General features: G+C 44.3%; 1 protein-coding gene across 4 annotated transcripts; it reads right to left on the minus strand.

Moving 5' to 3' along the window:
- Positions 1 to 412: 412 nt before the first annotated feature.
- LOC110527779 (importin-9) lies at positions 413 to 18,980 on the minus strand. Of its 4 annotated transcripts, none has more exons than XR_016497227.1 (22): positions 18,486 to 18,957; positions 16,932 to 16,993; positions 16,736 to 16,822; positions 16,382 to 16,583; positions 15,984 to 16,279; positions 15,747 to 15,847; positions 14,188 to 14,246; positions 13,868 to 14,019; positions 13,646 to 13,744; positions 13,299 to 13,405; positions 12,835 to 12,974; positions 10,774 to 10,936; positions 8,443 to 8,669; positions 8,143 to 8,291; positions 5,059 to 5,187; positions 4,652 to 4,927; positions 4,239 to 4,433; positions 3,936 to 4,012; positions 3,496 to 3,615; positions 1,670 to 1,765; positions 1,474 to 1,550; positions 413 to 1,265 (listed from the first exon to the last, which is right to left on the minus strand). XR_016497227.1 is itself a non-coding variant. In XM_036983258.2 (22 exons), the coding sequence occupies exons 1-22, from the start codon at positions 18,646 to 18,648 to the stop codon at positions 1,155 to 1,157; spliced, it is 3,117 nt and encodes a 1,038-aa protein (XP_036839153.2). In that variant the 5' UTR covers positions 18,649 to 18,980; the 3' UTR covers positions 413 to 1,154. The 4 variants fall into 4 exon arrangements, 2 of the variants coding, with proteins under 2 accessions (XP_036839153.2, XP_036839154.2); XR_005052580.2 differs by having other exon boundaries at positions 3,879 to 4,012; XM_036983258.2 differs by having other exon boundaries at positions 3,879 to 4,012; positions 4,239 to 4,405; positions 18,486 to 18,980.
- Positions 18,981 to 21,999: the final 3,019 nt, after the last annotated feature.

Consider the following 21,999-nt stretch of genomic DNA (forward strand, 5'->3'; position numbering starts at 1 on the left):
CACAGGATGAGAACCCTCTTGTTGGCTTCAGTGACAGCTGAGCTGACCATTACTCATTTGAATACAGCATATCACCTAAAAGTAAGTTATCCTAGGCCAGTAGTTTACAGAACAAAAATCTGTATTTCCAGTACAATGGTTGTTTTATATCCAATCCTCAAAATTGTGTTCTTCCAATTCTTTCAGGTGTTGCATATTTCTATTATTGATGCACATTTTAAATAAATGCAATCACAAAAAATACCAAAAATAGTAATAACTGTCCTGCATTTTCCATTCTCTTCCACAAAAGCCCCCATTTACAAGCAGGGTCAACTAAGAACTAACAATTATATTTATAATTGTGTATGGCAACTTTCCATTCATTGTAAATCACATTTTCACTACCTGGGAAAGTGACCAAATAACAAACTTAAAATGGTGTCCTGTTGGGACTTTTATTTAGACTTTCATTCCAACTCCAGTGGGTACAATGAAATTACATGGCTTTGAGTCACCATGGGAACAGTGTGAATCCCTCATACCCACCCAGACCCTAGTGGGGACCGGAAGACTTCAAGGTTTTCATCCCAATCAGAAGTCAATAAGGCCGCCAATGTTCATTTTGTCTTTCTGTCATCATTACGTCTCTTTTGCCTCTTGGAAGGTTACATTATATATTTTTTTACAGACACACAAAAATAAGTGGGTTGAGTTACAAATGGGACACAGTAAAGACAGTTCATATATCATAGTTGCCCTGCCTGCTTCTCCCGTTGTAAAACATCAACCCCTCTCACATCCCAACAAGTCCAATAGGGCAGAGGAGCGAGGAGACACTAAGGAGGTCACTCCACAACTGTCTCCCAGTCCTCTCTCGGAACAAACCTGGGTGTCCCTCACTCCCCTAAATCTAACCTCAACCTTCACAAATCTGCAGTCTTTTCCTGGCCATCCTTTCAGTCAGAAGACTCTCATGGGTAAGTGCAAGTCTGTCTCTTCTCCCCCGTCCGTTCATGTTCCTCTGTTGGAGATGGAGGTAAAGCATCAACAACCACCTGGCCAATCAGAGCCTTTCCCCCACTCAGGGGTTGGTAATTGGCTGGTGAGCGAGAGGGATTGGACAAGAGAGTTATGGTAGGGTTTATGTAGGGAAGGGGGTGATGGGGGCAGGTTTAGATGCTGATAGACTGCAGGACTCTCCTCTCAGCATCGTTGAGGTGGCCAGAGAACATGCTGTAGCACGGAGAGTGGGCAAACTGGGTCAGGAAATCTGTCAGGTAGGCCTAAAAAAACCACAAAGCACAAGAACGTTTATTTAAAAAGTGAAGTTAAGACATTAAAATACAACCCCAAAACATCACAGACCATTGAAATCTGTTCAATTTAACTTGATCAATCTCCTCAAGGACAAATAAAAAAAAGCACAACCACATTTGCCCTAACTAGTCATGTTTGTGAGATCTAAATTTAAAATGAGCAGATTAGCATTACCTGGAGGTCTATCTGATATATGGGGTCCTTCAAGGCATCTGGATCCTCCTCATCATCCTCCTCATAGTAGTTTTCATCTGGGGGGGGACAAAAAACTATTTGATACCTGTGAAACATGGCAGATAGAGCTACAAAACATCTACCTGCCTAGTGCACTGATTGAGTAGACATCTGGAAGAGTCTGAGGGAAGTTCACCATATTTGTTGGAAGCGATGAGGTCAGAGAGAAGCTGCCCGGCCAGCCCTTCATCCTCCTCCTCTTCTTCCTCCTCCTCCCACATTCCTACTGAATCTGCAGTAACAAAAAAACACTTTGGGATCAGATATCAGTTATCAGAGACAACATTTTCAACAGACAACACCAAGGTCATACGATTAAGAGACAGGAGGGTATTTTCCGGCCAAATAAAGACATGAGTCTGACACGGCTTTCAAAACTGCTTTCAACTAAGTAAGGGAATAAAAATACACTGAACAAAAATATATAAAAAAAACACAACATGCAACAATTTCAAAGATTTTACTGAGTTACAGTTCATAAGGAAATCAGTCAAATTAAATAAATTCATTAGGCCCTAATCTATGGAATTCTCATGACTGGGAATACAGATATTAATGTTGGCCATAGATAGGTAGGGGCGTGGATCAGAAAACCAGTCAGTATCTGGTGTGACCACCATTTGCCTCATGCAGCGCAACACATCTCCTTCGCATAGAGTTGATCAGGCTGTTGGTTGTGGCCTGTGGAATGTTGTCCCACTCCTCTTCAATGGCTGTGCGAAGTTCCTGGATATTGGCGGGAACTGGAACACGCTGTCGTACACGTCGATCCAGAGTATGCTAAACATGCTCAACATGTCTGGTGAGTATGCATGCCGGGGAATAAGTGGGACATTTTTTGCTTTCAGGAATTGTGTACAGATCCTTGCGCCATGGGGCCGTGCATTATCATGCTGAAACATGAGGTGATGGCGGCGGATGAATGGCACGACAATGGGCCTCAGGATCTCTTCACGGTATCTCTGTGCATTCAAATTGCCATCGATAAAATGCTATTGTGATCGTAGCTTATGCCTGCCCATACTATAACCCCACTGCCACCATGGGGCACTCTGTTCCCAACGTTGACATCAGCAAACAGCTCGTTCACACGACGCCATACATGCTGTCTGTCATCTGCCCGGTACATTTGAAAACGGGATTAATCAGTGAAGTGCGCACTTCTCCAGCGTGCCAGCGGCCATCGAAGGTGAGCATTTCACCACTTAAGTCGGTTACGACGCCAAACTGCAGTCAGGTTAAGACACTGGTGAGGACGCCGAGCACGCAGATGAGCTTCCCTGACACCGTTTCTGACAGTTTGCGCAGAAATTCTTCAGTTGTGTTAAACCCACAGTTTCATCAGCTGTCGGGGAAGCTGGTCTCAGACGATCCCGCAAGTGAAGAAGCCGGATGTGGCGATCCTGGTTTAAACGTGGTCTGCGGTTGTGAGGCTAGTTGGAAGTACTGGCAAATTCTCCAAAACAACATTGGAGGAGTCTTAAGGTAGAGAAATTAACATTCAAATCTCTGGCGGACATTCCTGCAGTCAGCATGCCAATTGCACGCTCCCTCAAAACCTGAGAGATCTGTGGCGTTGTGATAAAACGGCACATTTTAGAGTGACCCTTTTATTTCCCCCAGCACGAGGTGCACCTGTGTAATGAGCATGCCGTTTAAAAATCAGCTTCTTGATGTGCCACAACAGTCAGGTGGATGGATTATCTTGGCAAATGAGAAATGCTCCCTAACAGGGATGTAAATACTTTTGTGCACAACATTTGAGAGAAATACGCTTTTTGTGCATATGGAACATATCTGGGATCTTTAATTTCAGCTCATGAAACAAGGTACCAACATTTTATATGTTGCATTTATATTTTTGTTCAGTGTATATCATTTTGTAAATTTGTCTGAACTATCCCCTCAAGGCCAAAGCGAGAAATTGACATGCGCGGCTGTTACATAGCTGCAACGCATCACCTGGACTCCAGTCTGCTGCGGCAGCTCTGATTGCGTTGGCCTCCACCACTGATGACAGCTCATTGACAATCAACTTAAAGACCTTCACTAGCAACGGAACGTTGGTCCACTTCTCTGGATCTGGAGAAAGTGAGACCGAGACCTTATAGCAACACGAAGATGTGCATACCAGCAACATGTAGACCACCAACAAAAACATTAACAATGAAGCAAATACATTCCTTATCATACACTAGGCCAGAGAATGGGAGCATTCATTCATATAGGCAATGTCATTTTCTTGGGCAAATGTATAGAATTTTTGTTGTCGTTGATTCTCTTATATTTGACTAAATGCTTAGATAAACAGCTGATGACAAAGAGGATATCTGTATTGGTCTTACTCCTGGCAGATTTGGAGCGTGTGCGGATGCCCTCGTCGGGGCCCAAGAGCTCCTCACCCTTGACGACGATGTCCTGGAGACGCTTGTCGTTTGTGTTGAGGCCGTGCTGCAGAAGCTTACACAGGGCTACCGTACTAAAACAGGGACAACACAGGAGAAGGGGAAACAAACGTCATAATCAAAGAAAATAATGAATAGATTCTTAGCGTTTAACAGTTCAAATCCCTAGTAATAAAAAGGTGGAAAGGGGAGTACAGAGAGGAACACACATTTGCTTCAACCGGTGGACAACAGTCATATTCTACTTTTTCATCCATCTTGGGGAGAGTGGATGCTCCAGGGCCAACCCTAAGCTCTCACCTGACTTTTCCCTCATACTGTCCATAGAAGAGGTGCTGTCGGCTCATCCACTCGGCCATGACAAACTCCAGGGCCGGTTTCCCCGTGGGGCCCGGCAGACTGCACAGGAACTCCAACAAAGGCTCCAGCTGAGAGTGGACCAGGTGGGCAAACACCATGATCAGAGACTGGGGCGAGGAGAGAGATGATCAGAGACTGGGGAGAGGAGTCCAATGTTAGCAGAGTCTATATGGGTGGCAAAAGAGCAATCACTGAATAACCATGATGCAAGGCGCTATACAACAGATAAAAATCAATTGAATGCTGGAAGCTTGACATGTTGACACCTCAACATCCCATAACCCACTGAATTCCACCGATGGATTTAGAGGGGTCAGTTCCAGAGAGTGACAGACGGAGAGATTTCGTTCTACCTGCATGACACTGAGTGTCTCGGCCTGCTGCATCTTGCTGAGGATGGCTCTGAGGATCTGGTCCAGCTGCTCTCCCAGCTCGGTGCTGGCGCGGGCGATCAGCGTAGAGACCAGGCGGCCCACGAAGGCGGCAGTGAACTCTGATGTCCTAGGGTCAAGTAGCTGGCTGACCACCTGCATCACGTACCACAGACCACTGTGGCCCTCCATGTCCCTCCATTGGCCCACCTGCTCCAGGGCCACCGACACATACGCCCGCAGACACTCGCCACCGTTCTGAAAAGGATGGGGTTTGAGTTCATTTCCATGAATTGATATATACAGGAGAGAAATAAAATATTTAAAAAAAAAGGTATACAAAATAGGAGTTGGGATTAACATATTTGGGCCCTTCTTAGTCTGTGTACCTGCATGGTGGTGTTGTCATCTGTGCGGAGGGTACACTGGGCCACCACAGGGAAGGCCTGGCAGACCAGCATCTCAGAGAGCGGGGGTTTGGTGTATCTGACCACTGTGGTCAAGATGTCTATGGCTGTCTGTCAGGGAGGTTGGGGGGGGGGGGCGTGGGCACAGGAGACAACTGTCAAAATATGACTGACTGGGACCCTAAAAGTTGACAGTCAATAATAGGGATGTAACGATTCACGATAAATCAGACCCCAATTCAAAAGGTTTAAAGATACAAGTGTATTGGTCCATTGCCTGGCTAGCCAGACTCCTTGCTCCGGCCAAACGCTACGCCATGCCACAGACATTAGTATACTCTCTGCAATGAGTATGAATCCGAGTACCACTCCGATCAGTCACTCAATGCAAACACATTCCGGCCGGCCCCGTCTGATTGGTCCAGAAACCGATGGGTTGGGCCAGAGTCCGAACATACATAGGTAAAGCGGAGGTTAGAAAATATGATCATCTGATTGGTTAGAGAATATCCAATCGCTGAGGACTTTGTCTTGTACAACGTCCCTTGTCACCACAAACGACTTCAATGGTTGTAGTCTCAGACTATGTATGTAGCGAACGACATGCTAAATTGTGTGAGTTGTCAGGCTAAGTTGGTCCGGGGACAACAAACTGATCCAAATGTAGCATACTTCGGTCAGAAAATCAATTCAAAACGTAACAAAAATCGCTGGAACACCACAATTATTTTTTACATTCTTTCTACCTTCTGAAAACACCTTCAGTTTCGAACTACATGTAACTGTGCTGATAGTCATTGATCTACAAGTAATTTTGGATGCCGAACAACCCCAGGTAATATCAGCAGCCTAGTCACACTGCGCAATCTGTCCAGCTTCGTGCACTGATCAACGCAAGGTAGGCGGCCTGTTCCTGGTCTTGCACATCTGCGCGGCACCTTCAGCAATCAAATCCTAAAACGGCTTGCACGATACTAGGAATTATTATTTGAGTGACAACCGGTGTCATTTTCTAGGTTATTGTTATCTATGTTGAAAATGTGTTTTACCGGAATAAAAGTAAGCTACCTGAGACAACGCATCTGGCTATACCTGCTGAACAGGACTTACAATATATTTTACTTTAAATTGTTCTGTTTTGCTTTAAAACAATAAATGTATATGGTCCTTCACTCTGCGGTCCAACTCATCCCAAACCATCTCATTTGGATGACTGTGGCGGCCAGGTCATCTGATGAAGCACTCCATCACTCTCCTTCTTAGTCAAATGGCCTTTGCACAGCCTGGAGGTGTGTTGGGTCATTGTCCTGTTGAAAAACAAATGATAGTCCCACTAAGCGCAAACCAGATGGGATGGTGTATCGCTGTAGAATGCTGGTTAAGTGTGCCTTGAATTCGAAATAAATCACTGACAGTGTCACCAGCAAAGCACCATCACATCTATTCCTCCATTGCTTCACGGTGGGAACTACACATGCGGAGATCATCCATTCACATACTCTGCGTCTCACAAAGACACAACGTTTGGAAAGAAAAATCTACAATTTGGACTCATCAGACAAAAAGGACAGATTTCCACCGGTCTAATGTCCATTGCTTGTGTTTCTTGGCTCCAGCAAGTCTCTTCCTCTTAATGGTGTCCTTTAGTAGTGGTTTCTTTGCAGCAATTCGACCATGAAGGCCTGATTCACTCAGTCTCCTCTGAACTGTTGATGCTGAGATGTGTCTGTTACTTTAACTCTGTGAAGCATTTATTTGGGCTGCAATTTCTGGAGGCTCCTAACTCTAATGAATTTATCATCTGCAGCAGAGGTAACTCCGGGTCTTCCTTTCCTGTGGAGGTCCTCATGAGAGCCAGATTCATGATAGCGCTTGATGGTTTTTGCGACTGCAATTGAAGCAACTTTCAAAATTCTTGACATGCTCCAGACTGACTGACCTTCATGTCTTAATGTAATGGACTGTCATTTCTCTTTGCTTATTTGAGCTGTTCTTGCCCTAATATGGACTTGGTATTTTACCAAATAGGGCTATCTTCTGTATACCACCCCTATCTTGTCAAAACACAACTGACTGGCACAAAGAAGGAAAGAAATTCCACAAATGAACTTAACAAGTCACACCTTTTAATTTAAATGCATTATGAAGCTGGTTGAGAGAATGCCAAGAGTGTGCAAAGCTGTCGTCAAGGCAAAGGGTTGCTACTTTGAAGAATCTAAAATACATGTTGATTTATTTAACACTTATTTGAGTTACTACATGATTCCATGTCTGTTATTTCATAGTTTTGATGTCTTAGCTATTGTTCTACACTGTAGAAATAAGTTAGAACCCTTGAATGAGTAGGTGTCCAAACTTTTGACTGGTACGTACGAACGAACACACACACACACACACACACACACCTCGTCCTAATATTTATATATTTCTTAATTCCATTCTTTCACTCAGATGTGTGTGTATTGTTTGATATTACTGCACTGTTGGAGCTAGGAACAAGCATTCCACTACACGCGCAGTAACATCCGCTAAATAGGTGTATGCGACCATCAAATTTGATTTTGGATTGAATATAAGTTTCAAATGGAAGGCAAACAGATCGTCATCAATAACTCAATACGTGGACACACTCCTACTGAATATGCAGTCACCTGGATAGTGAGTAGGCTTATGCAATCTTAAAATTGACCCAGTTCATCAAATACAACTATTACCATTATGTTATGCAGTTAGATTTTTTTTACCAAAGCCAAATATATTGTTTGATTTAAAAATGTATGCATACATGGCCGTCTCTGGGAAATGTTACACAAAATGTCACATTTGATAATATTGAATATCAGCCATCGGCCCTAGAAAATCATTATCGGTCGTTCTCTTAGGAGTGCAAAGCAGAGATGCAGCGGGCCCCATTTTAACCCATTTCATTTAGTCTTTGGTATGACTTAGCCAGGGATCGAACTCCCCACCTTCCAATCTCAGAGCGGACACTCACCACAAGGCTACTGAGTTGGTCTTGACGCATAATGCTGATGTAAAGTAAGGACTTCCACACAGTGGACTTACTGCACACAGGCCAAAGGGGATCTTGTCAGGGGGGGCCTGCATAATGCTGACCAGGGTGGGGATGAGGCGCATCTGCATGGGTCCCTGGCAAGCCTCGATTTGGGCCAGCTCCTTAAAGATGTCCTGGGCCAGAGACCCCACCACTGAGTCTGGGGAGAGGACAGGAGAGTTAGATATGGTGGCACAAGTTTTCATTTGAAAGGTTGGGATAGATGCAAGCCATACGCTAATGCCTCAAATCGGTCTATCGGACTCAATTAGGAACTAAATGAGTGCCAACTGCCAAGGTTAGTTACCTACCGTTACTATACTTGAGGAAGATGGCGATGGTGAGGGGGCAGATCTTGTTCTCTGCGCTGGTGGTGAAGGCTGGGTCCACGGTGGAGACGATACACAGGGTCTCCATGACCAGGGTGAGAACCTCGGAGTTGAACTGGGCAGCCAGCTGCACCAGCCCGTCCAGAACAGCAGGCAGGAACGGCTGCAGCACGTGGGTACTCTGTGACAGCTTCAGCTGGTCACAGTACCTGAGAAGAGCACACATACGCACACATTTACCACCTGCATACATACACACTTACTGTGATGTTGTTGTTTTTGTTGTAAGGCTAGTTGGGTGACAAACTCGAGAGGCATGTATCCATCTATCTATGCCATCACTGCTTTTACTTGATCTAGCTTATTGTTATTATTGTTATTATGACTGGAGGGAAAGAACCTCTAGCTGCTCTGTACAGCAGTTTAAGATTTCTTAAACTCCACTCAAAAACAAAACTGTTGGTATTCCTCCCCCCCCCCATTAGTCCACTGTTGATACAGTCACTGGCCACATCATCATGACGCAAGTGACACTACTTCTCGAATGTCCAATATCTTGAAAACTTCACTGCTGACATGGAAAACATTTTGGGAATGTATCAATTGTGGATTTTTTTTTTTTTTTTTTATATTTAAGAAAAATACTAATATATATATATATAGTGCCTTGCGAAAGTATTCGGCCCCCTTGAACTTTGCGACCTTTTGCCACATTTCAGGCTTCAAACAAAGATATAAAACTGTATTTTTTTTGTGAAGAATCAACAACAAGTGGGACACAATCATGAAGTGGAACGACATTTATTGGATATTTCAAACTTTTTTAACAAATCAAAAACTGAAAAATTGGGCGTGCAAAATTATTCAGCCCCCTTAAGTTAATACTTTGTAGGGCCACCTTTTGCTGCGATTACAGCTGTAAGTCGCTTGGGGTATGTCTCTATCAGTTTTGCACATCGAGAGACTGACATTTTTTCCCATTCCTCCTTGCAAAACAGCTCGAGCTCAGTGAGGTTGGATGGAGAGCATTTGTGAACAGCAGTTTTCAGTTCTTTCCACAGATTCTCGATTGGATTCAGGTCTGGACTTTGACTTGGCCATTCTAACACCTGGATATGTTTATTTTTTAACCATTCCATCGTAGATTTTGCTTTATGTTTTGGATCATTGTCTTGTTGGAAGACAAATCTCCGTCCCAGTCTCAGGTCTTTTGCAGACTCCATCAGGTTTTCTTCCAGAATGGTCCTGTATTTGGCTCCATCCATCTTCCCTGTCCCTGCTGAAGAAAAGCAGGCCCAAACCATGATGCTGCCACCACCATGTTTGACAGTGGGGATGGTGTGTTCAGCTGTGTTGCTTTTACGCCAAACATAACGTTTTCCATTGTTGCCAAAAAGTTCAATTTTGGTTTCATCTGACCAGAGCACCTTCTTCCACATGTTTGGTGTGTCTCCCAGGTGGCTTGTGGCAAACTTTAAACAACACTTTTTATGGATATATTTAAGAAATTGCTTTCTTCTTGCCACTCTTCCATAAAGGCCAGATTTGTGCAATATACGACTGATTGTTGTCCTATGGACAGAGTCTCCCACCTCAGCTGTAGATCTCTGCAGTTCATCCAGAGTGATCATGGGCCTCTTGGCTGCATCTCTGATCAGTCTTCTCCTTGTATGAGCTGAAGGTTTAGAGGGGCGGCCAGGTCTTGGTAGATTTGCAGTGGTCTGATACTCCTTCCATTTCAGTATTATCACTTGCACAGTGCTCCTTGGGATGTTTAAAGCTTGGGAAATCCTTTTGTATCCAAATCCGGCTTTAAACTTCTTCACAACAGTATCTCGGACCTGCCTGGTGTGTTCCTTGTTCTTCATGATGCTCTCTGCGCTTTTAACGGACCTCTGAGACTATCACAGTGCAGGTGCATTTATACGGAGACTTGATTACACACAGGTGGATTGTATTTATCATCATTAGTCATTTAGGTCAACATTGGATCATTCAGAGATCCTCACTGAACTTCTGGAGAGAGTTTGCTGCACTGAAAGTAAAGGGGCTGAATAATTTTGCACGCCCAATTTTTCAGTTTTTGATTTGTTAAAAAAGTTTGAAATATCCAATAAATGTCGTTCCACTTCATGATTGTGTCCCACTTGTTGTTGATTCTTCACAAACAAATACAGTTTTATATCTTTATGTTTGAAGCCTGAAATGTGGCAAAAGGTTGCAAAGTTCAAGGGGGCCGAATACTTTCGCAAGGCACTGTATATGATTAGCGTTTTTGATGGATTTTCCCTTTAAGGTGTTGATCTCACTCACCCCCAGATGGCGCGTACAGCTGAGATGCGGACCGAGGGGGGTTGGCTGTCGTGCAGGCCGCTGACGGTGGCTTGGAGGAACTGCTGGATGAGCTCAGGGGTCATGGCTGCTGTGAAGCGGCTGGCTGCCCAAAGGGCACGGCCCAGCAGGAACGGAGAGGCCGCTGGGGGGGGGGAACGAGTTAAGGGAGGGGTTCGATTTTTGTCATTTGTCATCCAGAGCGACTTACAGTTAAGCTGTACCGTCAAAACTCAAGAGTTGTATGCAATGTATAGTTTCTAAACTTCAATGATATCTTTAAAAAAATGTACCCCGTTTTCTCCCCAATTTCATGGTATCCAATTGTTTAGTAGCTACTATCTTGTCTCATCGCTACAACTCCCGTACGGGCTGGGGAGAGACGAAGGTTGAAAGTCATGCGTCCTCCGATACACAACAAGCCGCACTGCTTCTTAACACAGCGCGCATCCAACCCGGAAGCGAGCCGCACCAATGTGTTGGAGGAAACACTGCACCTGGCAACCTTGGTTAGCGCGCACTGCACCCGGCCCGCCACAGGAGTCGCTGGTGCGCGATGAGACAAAGACATCCCTACCGGCCAAGCCCTACCTAACCCGGATGACACTAGGCCAATTGTGCGTCGCCCCACAGACCTCCCGGTCGCGGCCGGTTACGACAGAGCCTGGGCGCGAACCCAGAGTCTGGTGGCACAGCTGGCGCTGCAGTACAGCACCCTTAACCACTGCGCCACCCGGGAGGCCCTCCATTCCATTGATATCTTGACCACTGTCAGGCAAGAACATACAGTGCCTTCCCGAAAGTACTCAGACCCCTTGACTTTTTCCACAATGTTACATTACAGCCTTATACTAAAATAGATTTTGTTTTAAATCCTCAGCCATCTACACACAGTACCCCATAATGACAAAGCAAAAACAGGTTTAGAAAGGTTTGCAAATTTATAAGAAAAAACAGAAATACCTTTTTTACATAAGTATTCAGACCCTTTGCTATGAGACTCGAAATTCACTTCAGGTGCGTCCTGTTTCCTTTGACTATCCTTGAGATTTTCTATAACTTGATTGGAGTCCACCTGTGGAAAATTCAATTGATTGGACATGATTTGGAAAGGCACACACCTGTCTGTATAAGGTCCAACAGTTGACAGTGCATGTCAGAGCAAAAACCAAGCCATCAAGTCAAAGGAATTGTCTGTAGAGTTCCGAGACAGGATTGTGTTGAGGCAAAGATCTGGGGAAGGGTACCAAAATATTTCTGCAGCATTGAAGGTCCACAAGAACACAGTGGCCTCAATCGTTCTTAAATGGAAGAAGTTTGGAACCACCTAAACTGAGCAAACAGGGGAGAAGGGCCTTGGTCGGGGAGGTGACCAAGAACCCGATGCTCACTCTGACAGAGCTTTAGTGTTCCTTTGTGGAGATGGGAGAACCTTCCAGAAGATCGAGGTAAAGATGAACGAAGCAAAGTACAGAGCGATCCTTGGTGAAAACCTTCCAACAGGACAACGACCCTAAACACACAGTCAAGACAATGCAGGAGTGGCTTCGGGACAAGTATCTGAATGTCCTTGAGTGGCCCAGCCAGAGCCTGGACTTGAACCCGATCGAACATCTCTGGAGAGACCTGAAAATAGCTGTGCAGCAACGCTCCCCATCCAACCTGACAGAGCTTGAGAAGAATTGGAGAAACTCCCCAAATACAGGTGTGCCAATCTTGTAGCGTCATACCAAAGAAGACTCGATGCTGTAATCGCTGCCAAAGGTGCTTCAAAGTACTGAGTAAAGGGTCTGATTACCTCTGTAAAATGTGATATTTAAGTTATTTATTTTTATTAAATTAGCAAAAATTGATAACCTGTTTTTGCTTTGTCATTATGGGGTATTGTATGTAGATTAATGAGGGAAAAAAAACATCAATTTTAGAATCAGGCTGTAACCTAACAAAATGTTGAAAAAGTAAAAGGGCCTGAATACTTCCCGAAGGCACTGTAACCAAACACTGCTGCCCAGGAGCTGAGCAAGAGATCCCAGACGGACTAACCTGCGAGGTTGAGGTCAGCCAGGATGACGTTAGCCAGGAAGCCGTGCATATCAAATTGAACCCGGCCGTTCTTCACGTTCTCTGTGATGATGGTCTTCACTGAGCCCAGAGCTAACAAACACGCCTCATGGACCTTCCACCTGCAGGACGGGATAACACAGGGGTGAGGAGAGAGCAGACCTAGAGTCTGACTGCATGGTGATTGTTTAGCTATGGGGTGCATCTCAATAGTCAAGTGGTCTCCTCCTTGTCTCCTTTCCTCAGTCTGCACGGACAAAAAAAAATAATACCTGGACAGATGAAAGCAAATTCCTGAAAGGCATCCATTCTGATTTCACCTAGCCTGTGTTTTCAGGTCAGTGCATAGGACAAACAGGAGACAAGAAGAGGAAGCCACTAATGACTTCTGAGAGACAACCGCTGTCTATTGTCATGCAGCCGGTGTGTGTGTGTGTGGTCCTCGCCAGTGTTCGTTGCCACTGTTCTTGGCCTGCTCCGCTTCCTGCAGGTGTCTTGTCGCTGCCGCCGCCAACGCTGCCGCACTCTCGTTCTGGAACTCTGTCGCCACAGCCTGTTGGAAGAGGACAGTTGAATTGAGGGGATTTTTTTTTGTTTTTTAAAAGTATTGTGACGTCTCCAAAAAGGTGACATCGACCAGAACCTATACATGGAATGGTAGCAGTCTGCGTGTGGGGGTATTCTTTCATGAGGGGTTAAAACTTAGAGCCACAGAAAGGAGTGCATCAAATGGGGAAATAAGGTATCATTTCAGATTTGCCCAAACTGTTAGTGTCCCACGTGAAGTTCTCACCAGCAGCAGGTCCTGGGCTGAGATCCTGACGGAGTAGGAGAAGGTATCGTCATCCTCGTCCTCTACAAACTGCTGGGGGTTGGCCGTCCACACCTTGATCTACAGAGACATTACTACGGATGAAGAACACATACACGATCCCAAATGATGTCTTTTTTTTTTTTTTTTGACAAAAACTGATTCTCTTAAAAATGTCACACACACGGGTGAGGTTGTTTGTACCTGATCCTCAGTGATCTGCATGTAGACAATGATGTAGTAGATCAGTTCAGGCAGAGCCCTCTTCACTGTGCTCTTGAACTTGCTGTTCTCCAGCAGCGTGTGGATGAACTCAAAGACACTAAACACCAGGTTCTCAAAGCCCAGAACCTCACCTGGGAGAAAAACGCACACAAATAAATACCTAGAATCTCAACCAAGACGACTCATATCAAGATCAGCCCGTGTCACGTAGGTTGATTTAATTTATTCGACAATTGGGAGAGAAAACGAAAGTACATATACAGCCAGTAAAGATGTGAATGGGATAAGGACGCACTCACCGTCAGAGTCAATGGGATCGTCTACCTCCTCTGTGTAGTTGACTTCTGTTCTGACATAAGTGCACACCCGGTTAAGGAACCCCCATTCTCAGGACATCGACCATTCTCTACAGCTAGGTGGGCTCGCTAGCTCCCATTTAAGGCAGAGTGAAGATATCAGCTCATTATTGACAGATGTGAACCAAAAGGAAACGAAGACAACGAGCTACAATAAGATGAAAGTAGAGGTCGACCGATTAATCGGAATGGTTGATTAATTAGGGCCGATTTCAAGTTTTCATAACAATCGGAAATCGGTATTTTTGGACACCGATTTTACAGATTTTTTTTTTTTTTTGACACCTTTATTTAATCTTTATTTAACTAGGCAAGTCAGTTATGAACACATTCTTATTTTCAATGACGGCCTAGGAACGGTGGGTTAACTGCCTCGTTCAGGGGCAGAACGACAGTTTCACCTTGTCAGCTCGGGGGATACAATCTTACAGTTAACTAGTCCAAGGCAATAACGACCTGCCTCTCTCTCGTTGCACACCACAAGGAGACTGCCTGTTACGCGAATGCAGTAAGCCAAGGTAAGTTGCTGGTAAAACTGTGCTATCTTATAAAAAAAACAATCAATCAATCATAATCACAAGTTAACTACACATGGTTGATGATATTACTAGATAGTATCTAGCGTGTCCTGCGTTGCATATAATCTGACTGAGCATACAAGTATCTGACTCAGCAGTGGTAGGCAGAAGCAGGCGCGAAAACATTCATTCAACCAGCACTTTCGTGCGTTTTGCCAGCAGCTCTTCGTTGTGCATCAAGCATTGCGCTGTTTATGAATTCAAGCCTATCGACTCCCAAGATGAGGCTGGTGTAACTGAAGTGAAATGGCTGGCTAGTTAGCGCGCGCTAATAGCGTTTCAAACGTCACTCGCTCTGAGCCTGTGGTTGTTTCCCTTGCTCTGCATGGGTAACGCTGCTTCGAGGGTGGACGTTGTCATTGTGTTGCTGGTTCGAGCCCAGGGAGGAGCGAGGAGAGGGACGGAAGCTATACTGTTACACTGGCAATACTAAAGTGCCTATAAAACATCCAACAGTCAATGGTTAATGAAATACAAATGGTATAGAGGGAAATAGTCCTATAGTCCCTATAATAACTACAACCTAAAACTTCTTACCTGGGAATATTGAAGACTCATGTTAAAAGGAACCACCAGCTTTCATATGTTCTCATGTTCTGAGCAAGGAACTTAAACGTTAGCACATATTGCACTTTTACTTTCTTCTCCAACACTTTGTTTTTGCATTATTTAAACCAAATTGAACATGTTTCATTATTTAATTGAGGCTAAATTGAATTTATTGATGTATTATATTAAGTTAAAAATAAGTGTTCATTCAGTATTGTTGTAATTGTCATTATTACAAAAAACAAAAAATGTAATTAAAAATCGTCCGATTAATCGGTATCGGCTTTTTTGGTCCTCCAATAATCGTTATCGACGTTGAAAAACCTCGACCTCTAGATGAAAGAGCAGAGGACATAGTTGCATTGTGAAGGATATAAAGCAGCGCTCTCTGTCAGGGTGTTCCAGACGATGGGCAGGATCTGCTGCATGGACAAAACCATGGGTTTGGGGAAGTTCTTCACTAGAGCAGTCACAGCCTGGGGACGAGGTAAAAAGGTGGAGAGTTGGATGGATCAGGACAACTGATAAGATTTGGCCTCCGGATCCCAAAACTACAACATCTGGCTGTATAGGTCCATGGGAGTATAAATCCTTCTGTGGTCATCTTCTCACCTTGAGGACCTCCATCTTGAGGCCGCTGTCTGAGGAGGGTCCATCAGGCATCTGCAGGGCCTGAATGAATGCCTCCGTGAACTGCTGCACTACGGGGAAGATCAGGGCCTTGGCCGCACCCTTCTCCAGCTCATCTATCGCACAGATAAGGTAGGCACAGGTGGTGAAGATCTCCACGGCTCTGGAGCGGGTACGGATGCTGTAGATCTCAATCATGGTGAAGATCTTGTACATCTCAGGCAGAATTACTGGGGCCACCAGAGGCATCTGAGTATCTGTCACCTCACGGGTAAACTCTTTGAGAAAAGGCCAGAGGGATGAAGTGAATACACGGAGCAAATAGAAACGGAGCACAAGAAGAGAGGTCAATTTGGAATTGGGGATGCGTGTGTCCTTACCAGTGAGGACCCTCATGGCCCCGTGCACTGCGCTGACGTCGCCGCTGACCAACAAGTCCATGAGAAGGGTGAAGAGCTGAGGCCAGGCTTCGGGCCAGTCCCAGTGGGCGATGGCCGACACAGCGTAGGCCACGCTGGACCGCACCTTACTGATGGCCTCCCTGAGACCCCCAGGCAAAAGCTCCCTGATGGCTGCCTTGGCCTGGAGAGAGAGAGGGGGAGAGTGAGAGAGGGGATAATTTAGGCATCATTAGCTGTTTATTAAATCCTCCTCACTGTTTTGAAATAGCTAGCCATTGACAATGATCCATTTCAACTAGGCTAGTTGAAAGAATGACATGTCGCTTTGCTTACCCGGTCTGTGGTCTCTGGGGGCCTGAACTTCTCAGACAGGGAACACCAGTGGGTCTCCACATACTGCTTCAGGATGACTGAGGCCAACTGAACACATACAATATAATGAATTAATTGAATGATAGATATAGCAGTGTGAAGGAGGTGCTGAGAAGTAGTCATACACCATATAACTAAAAATGTTATGCTAACTAACCTGACGAATGGCCAGAGCCCCCTGAGGATCCACAGTTAGCTCTGAAAGGTGGACTCCAAACTCTACAACACAAATTGAGCAACATCAACACAGTGGACACATCAGGCATACAGACACTCTTGAAAGCACACTAGCCATGTCATGGGGGAGGGGGGGGAATGCATGCATGCATGGAACGCAGGGACAAAATGTCCATATGATTTGACTCATGACCGACTCATCGACAATTCTAAGCACCTTTGAACATTTACAAAAAGCACTGGAGAACTCTTCCAAAGGGTTTTATGCTCGTCAGTCGGACTCATCCCCTCTTCCCTGCAACAACCCACCACTCTGTCCCCAGCTTTAACTGAGTGACATCAAAGTCGAGGAGACAATGTTCCATACATAGAGCAGCTCCCACAGAAAGAGGCCTGCTGGGCCCATTCTTGCTGCTGTGACACTGCAGTGGATCCTGACAGACAGCCTGCACAATCAGCCTTTTTAGCCTTGTCAGAGAGGAACGCCACAGACAAAGGCACTGTACACACTGTCTCTATATTCACCCCCCCCCCCCCCACTCTATTTTGGATTAATTGGCAAACTGGTTTAGGGTAGCTACTGTACTTTATTATATAGCTAAATAAGAATATGGTAGCTAGTCATTCAACACGCATAGGATAGTAGGGTAAGGGCTTGTGGAGTATTGAGATGAAACAATGTTTTTCGGGGGGGGGGGGGGGGGGGTATTAAAACATGAAAAAAAGCATGGTTGTCAAAACGAATGATGCCGTCAGTTTTCAAAGGCCGGAATCCGCAAGGCATCATATTCTCGGGAAACTTTCCAGATCGAATGGTTGCAATAGCGACCCTAAAACGATTTCAAAGCCTTGACAATCGATTCATCCTATCACCGGTCACCCTTCTAGAATTCCAAGTGGCAAGCAGGGCTCTGAGCTCGAAATAAGATCTCACGAATGAAAATTACTAGCTAGCTATCAAGTCTTACTGGCTGCTTATAGTCAGTTCCACCTAGCTAACTATTAGTTGCACGTATTAGTTAACTTGCCATTTTAATTGGAGGCAGTTCAAATAGATTATCCCTGGTTGAATTGATCCGCCATCATGTGTGTGGATGCTAGTTACAACAACACAGAGTGGAATCAAATTGCTGCTAAATTAGCTAGCAATCAAGAATGCTGGAGGCAGACACTCTCACTCTCACTCACACACACACACACACACACACACACACACACACACACACACACACACACACACACACACAGAGAGAGAGAGAGCTAACTAACTTGTTAGCCGCTAACTTAGGTAGCTAGTTGGGAATAGGCTAACTACACTCATTTGCGCCACTTGCTAGCCATTTGGAAAGAATCGAACATCTTAGATTGTTTTATCAGGACAAGCCATCATGACAGTAATGTTTTGTCTGCTGTACAGTAGCTAGCATTTATCTTTCAATACAGACCCATCATATGCATGGAATTTATCGATCATGTCATTTCACTCTCTTAACATCAGCTGGTCTATCAATACAGCAGTCCATGCTTAACTTACCCTCTGTCACTTCCAACACTTTTATTTGCTCCTCAGCGGCTGCTCGCACTTCTTGAACCGGGGACAGGATAGCCGTTAACGTATCAATCAGGGCTTCTTTAAGTCCTTGTTGAACCAGTCCGGCAGAGGCCGACCGAGGACCCGCCGCACTCATGCCTGCCATGTTTTCACCCGCAAAGCCTGGAAGCCTGGGCAGCCCACTACAGCCGTTGTCACTAGTTAACACAGCCACCAAGTCAAAACCCCCGCATATTTCTACAATTGATTTTCTTACATTTTTTTACAATCCGATTTTTTTTTTAACATAACCACACTGCCTTATAACTATATTAACACCCCCAAAGCCGTTTTTTTTTTTACGATATAGGCAATTTTGACTTTGTGATTGTGGCTGTGTCTATTGGAAACACGCTAGTCTTAATTTAAATGTAGGGTTAGGCATGATGTTAGCAATGCGGTTAGGGTGAAGGTTAGGTTTAAAATCAGATTTTAATTAGATACATTTTAGAAAGGGGCGGTGTTTAGTCATAATTATGACATAGTGGCTGTGTTAACTAGTTACGACCAGTCGAGGGACCAGTGGGCGGGACTTCGAAATAAGATGATGCTTGGGCTTGTGATTAGCTCCATCTTTTGGCTAGGTTGTGAGACAACCAGTAAAAAGTCAATCGGGTGTCCTCTGCCTTTAAAATAATTGTTGTTCTGAGGAACTTTGGTCTTAACTTGAGAAAGTCAAAGTTAGGCAAAATAGCCAGACTGAGTATAATGAAGATTGTTGTATAATGATGACCCTATAGTGACTATTGTGATTGTGCCATATGTTTAGCTTTCACTCAATTAAACCCGCTTCTTTACACATCACATGGGATGAATGTAAATAGTTTTAAATCCTTCATCTACTTCATCTTAACAGAGGTGAATGTATTGTGTTGGATACCTGCCTAGTGCCTACTGGGCATTTGCTATGAGCGCTCCAAAGTTTTGGTACAGATGAAGAAAAGGTGATCAGGGAATGAAAGTCGCTTTAGTTGCACTCTTGGCCTCATAATACAATAATATTCAGCTGATCAAATATCTGTTTTGTTCTTTGTTCAAGTAATTGCCAGGAGAGCAACAAGACTAGTTTTATCCTCCACACTTACGTTTTAAAGTTATAATAGTTCAGGCTATTGAAGAATAGACCCGTTCCTAAATGTTGCATCTTATGTGCCTGTGGCAACATGCAACAGAGACTGTTATCTACCATGAAGGCCATTTTGAAGGTTTGCTGATCTTGTTTGTCAAGCTGACAGTTGACTGGACAAACAGATCATAACTGCCTCACAGCATTGATGATCATCTATACACCATCAATTCAGGACACCATAGAGCTATAGAGAGCCTTTGTCTCTGAGACTCTGTCCAAAAACAACCCCTCACCCCTCTTGTCTTGCAGTTATGAAATGAGTGGATAGACGTAAGCGACATAACCCGAAAGCTCCCCTAGACCAATCGGAAGACTAGTTGAGAATCACAGTATAATAACCTAGTTTTACACCTATCCAGTCCCTTCAGATCTGCAAACCCCAAAGAGGTTAAGGACCTGGGGTTGTTTTTGGAAGAAGCCATTCTATAGCCGACCACTGGTTATAGTCAACATCTTTATATTGTTCTTTCATTTTTCATTCACCTAACAGCAGCACATATGGTAAGTGAATTTACAGCTTTGATGGGGTGAACTCATTATCTACCCGCAAACCCTCCCATCCCATTTACTCAGACAGTGTAACACTCTGCTTTTACAGCTGTAATTGAAGTCTTTGTACAAAATGTACAGGAAGTACTAGACACATGGAAAAGCAACATACATTGAAAACACTCCATGTAAAAATAGAAAAAGCCAGGTGGTTTTGGTGCTAAAATTACACTCACTTACTGCTGCAGTGAGTTAGGCTAGGAAAACAGAGGAGACATCAAGGTAAACATACTAAATGAACGTAATAGCTGAAACCTGGTTTCCCACCACTGTCACAGTGCCACTATTTGAAAAGGGCAAGGCTATGCCTCAAGAGTGGGGCTTGGTGTACTCTCATGTTCAAATCTGGCAAAAGTTGACAAATAAATACATAAATACTGCTATGCGCTAGTAACAGACAGAGCCATGACCGAGTATAGTCATATGGCTGAAGGTGTCCGGGCCGTTGGGGTACTGTAACTTTCCTTAATACAGAGAGGGTCATCGTGGTTGTGATCTGGTAGTAGGGCAAGGCTGCGGCCATAAAGGAGGCTCAGTTTGAAGAATGTGGAGATGACGGAAAATAGCAGCTTACAAAAAGAAATGGGACTGAGCCTCTGCACAAAATCTTTTTCTTCATTGTTTTAAGCAAAGAGTTTGGTTTATGTAGAAACAAGCAATGTTTTGCATTTGGATATTTGCCTCTCCATTAAAAAAAAAGAAGAGTTAAAGCTTTAAAAAATAAATAAAAAGATTCCCCCTCTGACAATGTAGGCTGATGTCGGTGACGAAAAGCAAAGACAGCCTGGGGAGAGCTCACAACGGAGATACTATAGACAACATATACACGGAGTGTACAAAACATTAGGAACACCTGCTCTTTCCATGACAGACTGACCAGTTGAATCCAGATGAAAGCTTATGATCCTTTATTGATGTGACTTGTTAAATCCACATCAATCATTGTAGATGAAGGGGAGGAGACAGGTGAAAGAGAGATTTTTAAGAACTGCAATGCCGCTGGGTTTTTCACACTCAACAGTTTCCCATGTGTATAACAATGGGCCACCATCCAAAGGACATCCAGCCAATTTGACACAACTGTGGGAAGCATTGGAGTCAACATGGGCCAGCATCCCTGTGGAATGCCTTCGACACCTTGTAGAGTCTATGCCCCTACAAATTGAGGTTGTTTTGAATGTTTGAATGTGTTCTTAATGTTTTGTACACTCAGTGTACATAAAATATACAATCTGAAATATATTTGATATATATTAAATTGTGGTAGAGTTCAATATTTTACAACATTAGGGTGGCATGTCTGCTTATTGTTCTTCTTTAAATCTTATTTTATATAAACCAGAGGAAAGTAAAGAAAAACAAATTAATAAACGAACAAACAAATGTGGGAAAATGGAAACTAAGCAACAGATGGCAGCCTCGTCCCCCGACCCCACCCCTACCCAGGGTGCACCATCACAGGGGGCGGCTGAGGCCTGCCTAGCTGTACAGCGCAGTGAAACATACCTTACATCTTAGCTCATTTTACACGTAGTCGTGATCAAGGCACAGGGATCTTCTACAAGTTATTTTTTTTCAATAAAGTTGTACAAAATAATACATTTTTCAGTCTGTACAAGAATAATAGTCCAGCAGTAAAATAAAGACAGACATACTGAAAGCTCGGAGGCTGGGAGAGAGGAGAGGTGGCGGGGGAAAAGACAGGGATGTGAAGGCGTACAGTAAGTGATGAGGGCCGGACTCTGTGTGTGTGTCATGTCTATCTTTTGCTTCCTCAAC

Source organism: Oncorhynchus mykiss, chromosome 7 (genome assembly GCF_057628025.1).
Source record: "Oncorhynchus mykiss isolate SJ-2025 chromosome 7, ASM5762802v1, whole genome shotgun sequence".
Lineage (NCBI taxonomy): Eukaryota > Metazoa > Chordata > Actinopteri > Salmoniformes > Salmonidae > Oncorhynchus > Oncorhynchus mykiss.

What these genes read in the sequence shown, in the direction of transcription:
- LOC110527779 (XM_036983258.2), bottom strand. Translation starts at nt 18,648, where the DNA reads ATGGCAGGCATGAGTGCGGCGGGTCCTCGGTCGGCCTCTGCCGGACTG. An exon ending in CTTCCTCAAGTATAGTAACG is followed by an intron (nt 8,292 to 8,442) that starts GTAGGTAACTAA and finishes TCCTCTCCCCAG; the next exon opens with ACTCAGTGGTGGGGTCTCTG. An exon ending in AGACACTCAGTGTCATGCAG is followed by an intron (nt 4,406 to 4,651) that starts GTAGAACGAAAT and finishes TCCTCGCCCCAG; the next exon opens with TCTCTGATCATGGTGTTTGC.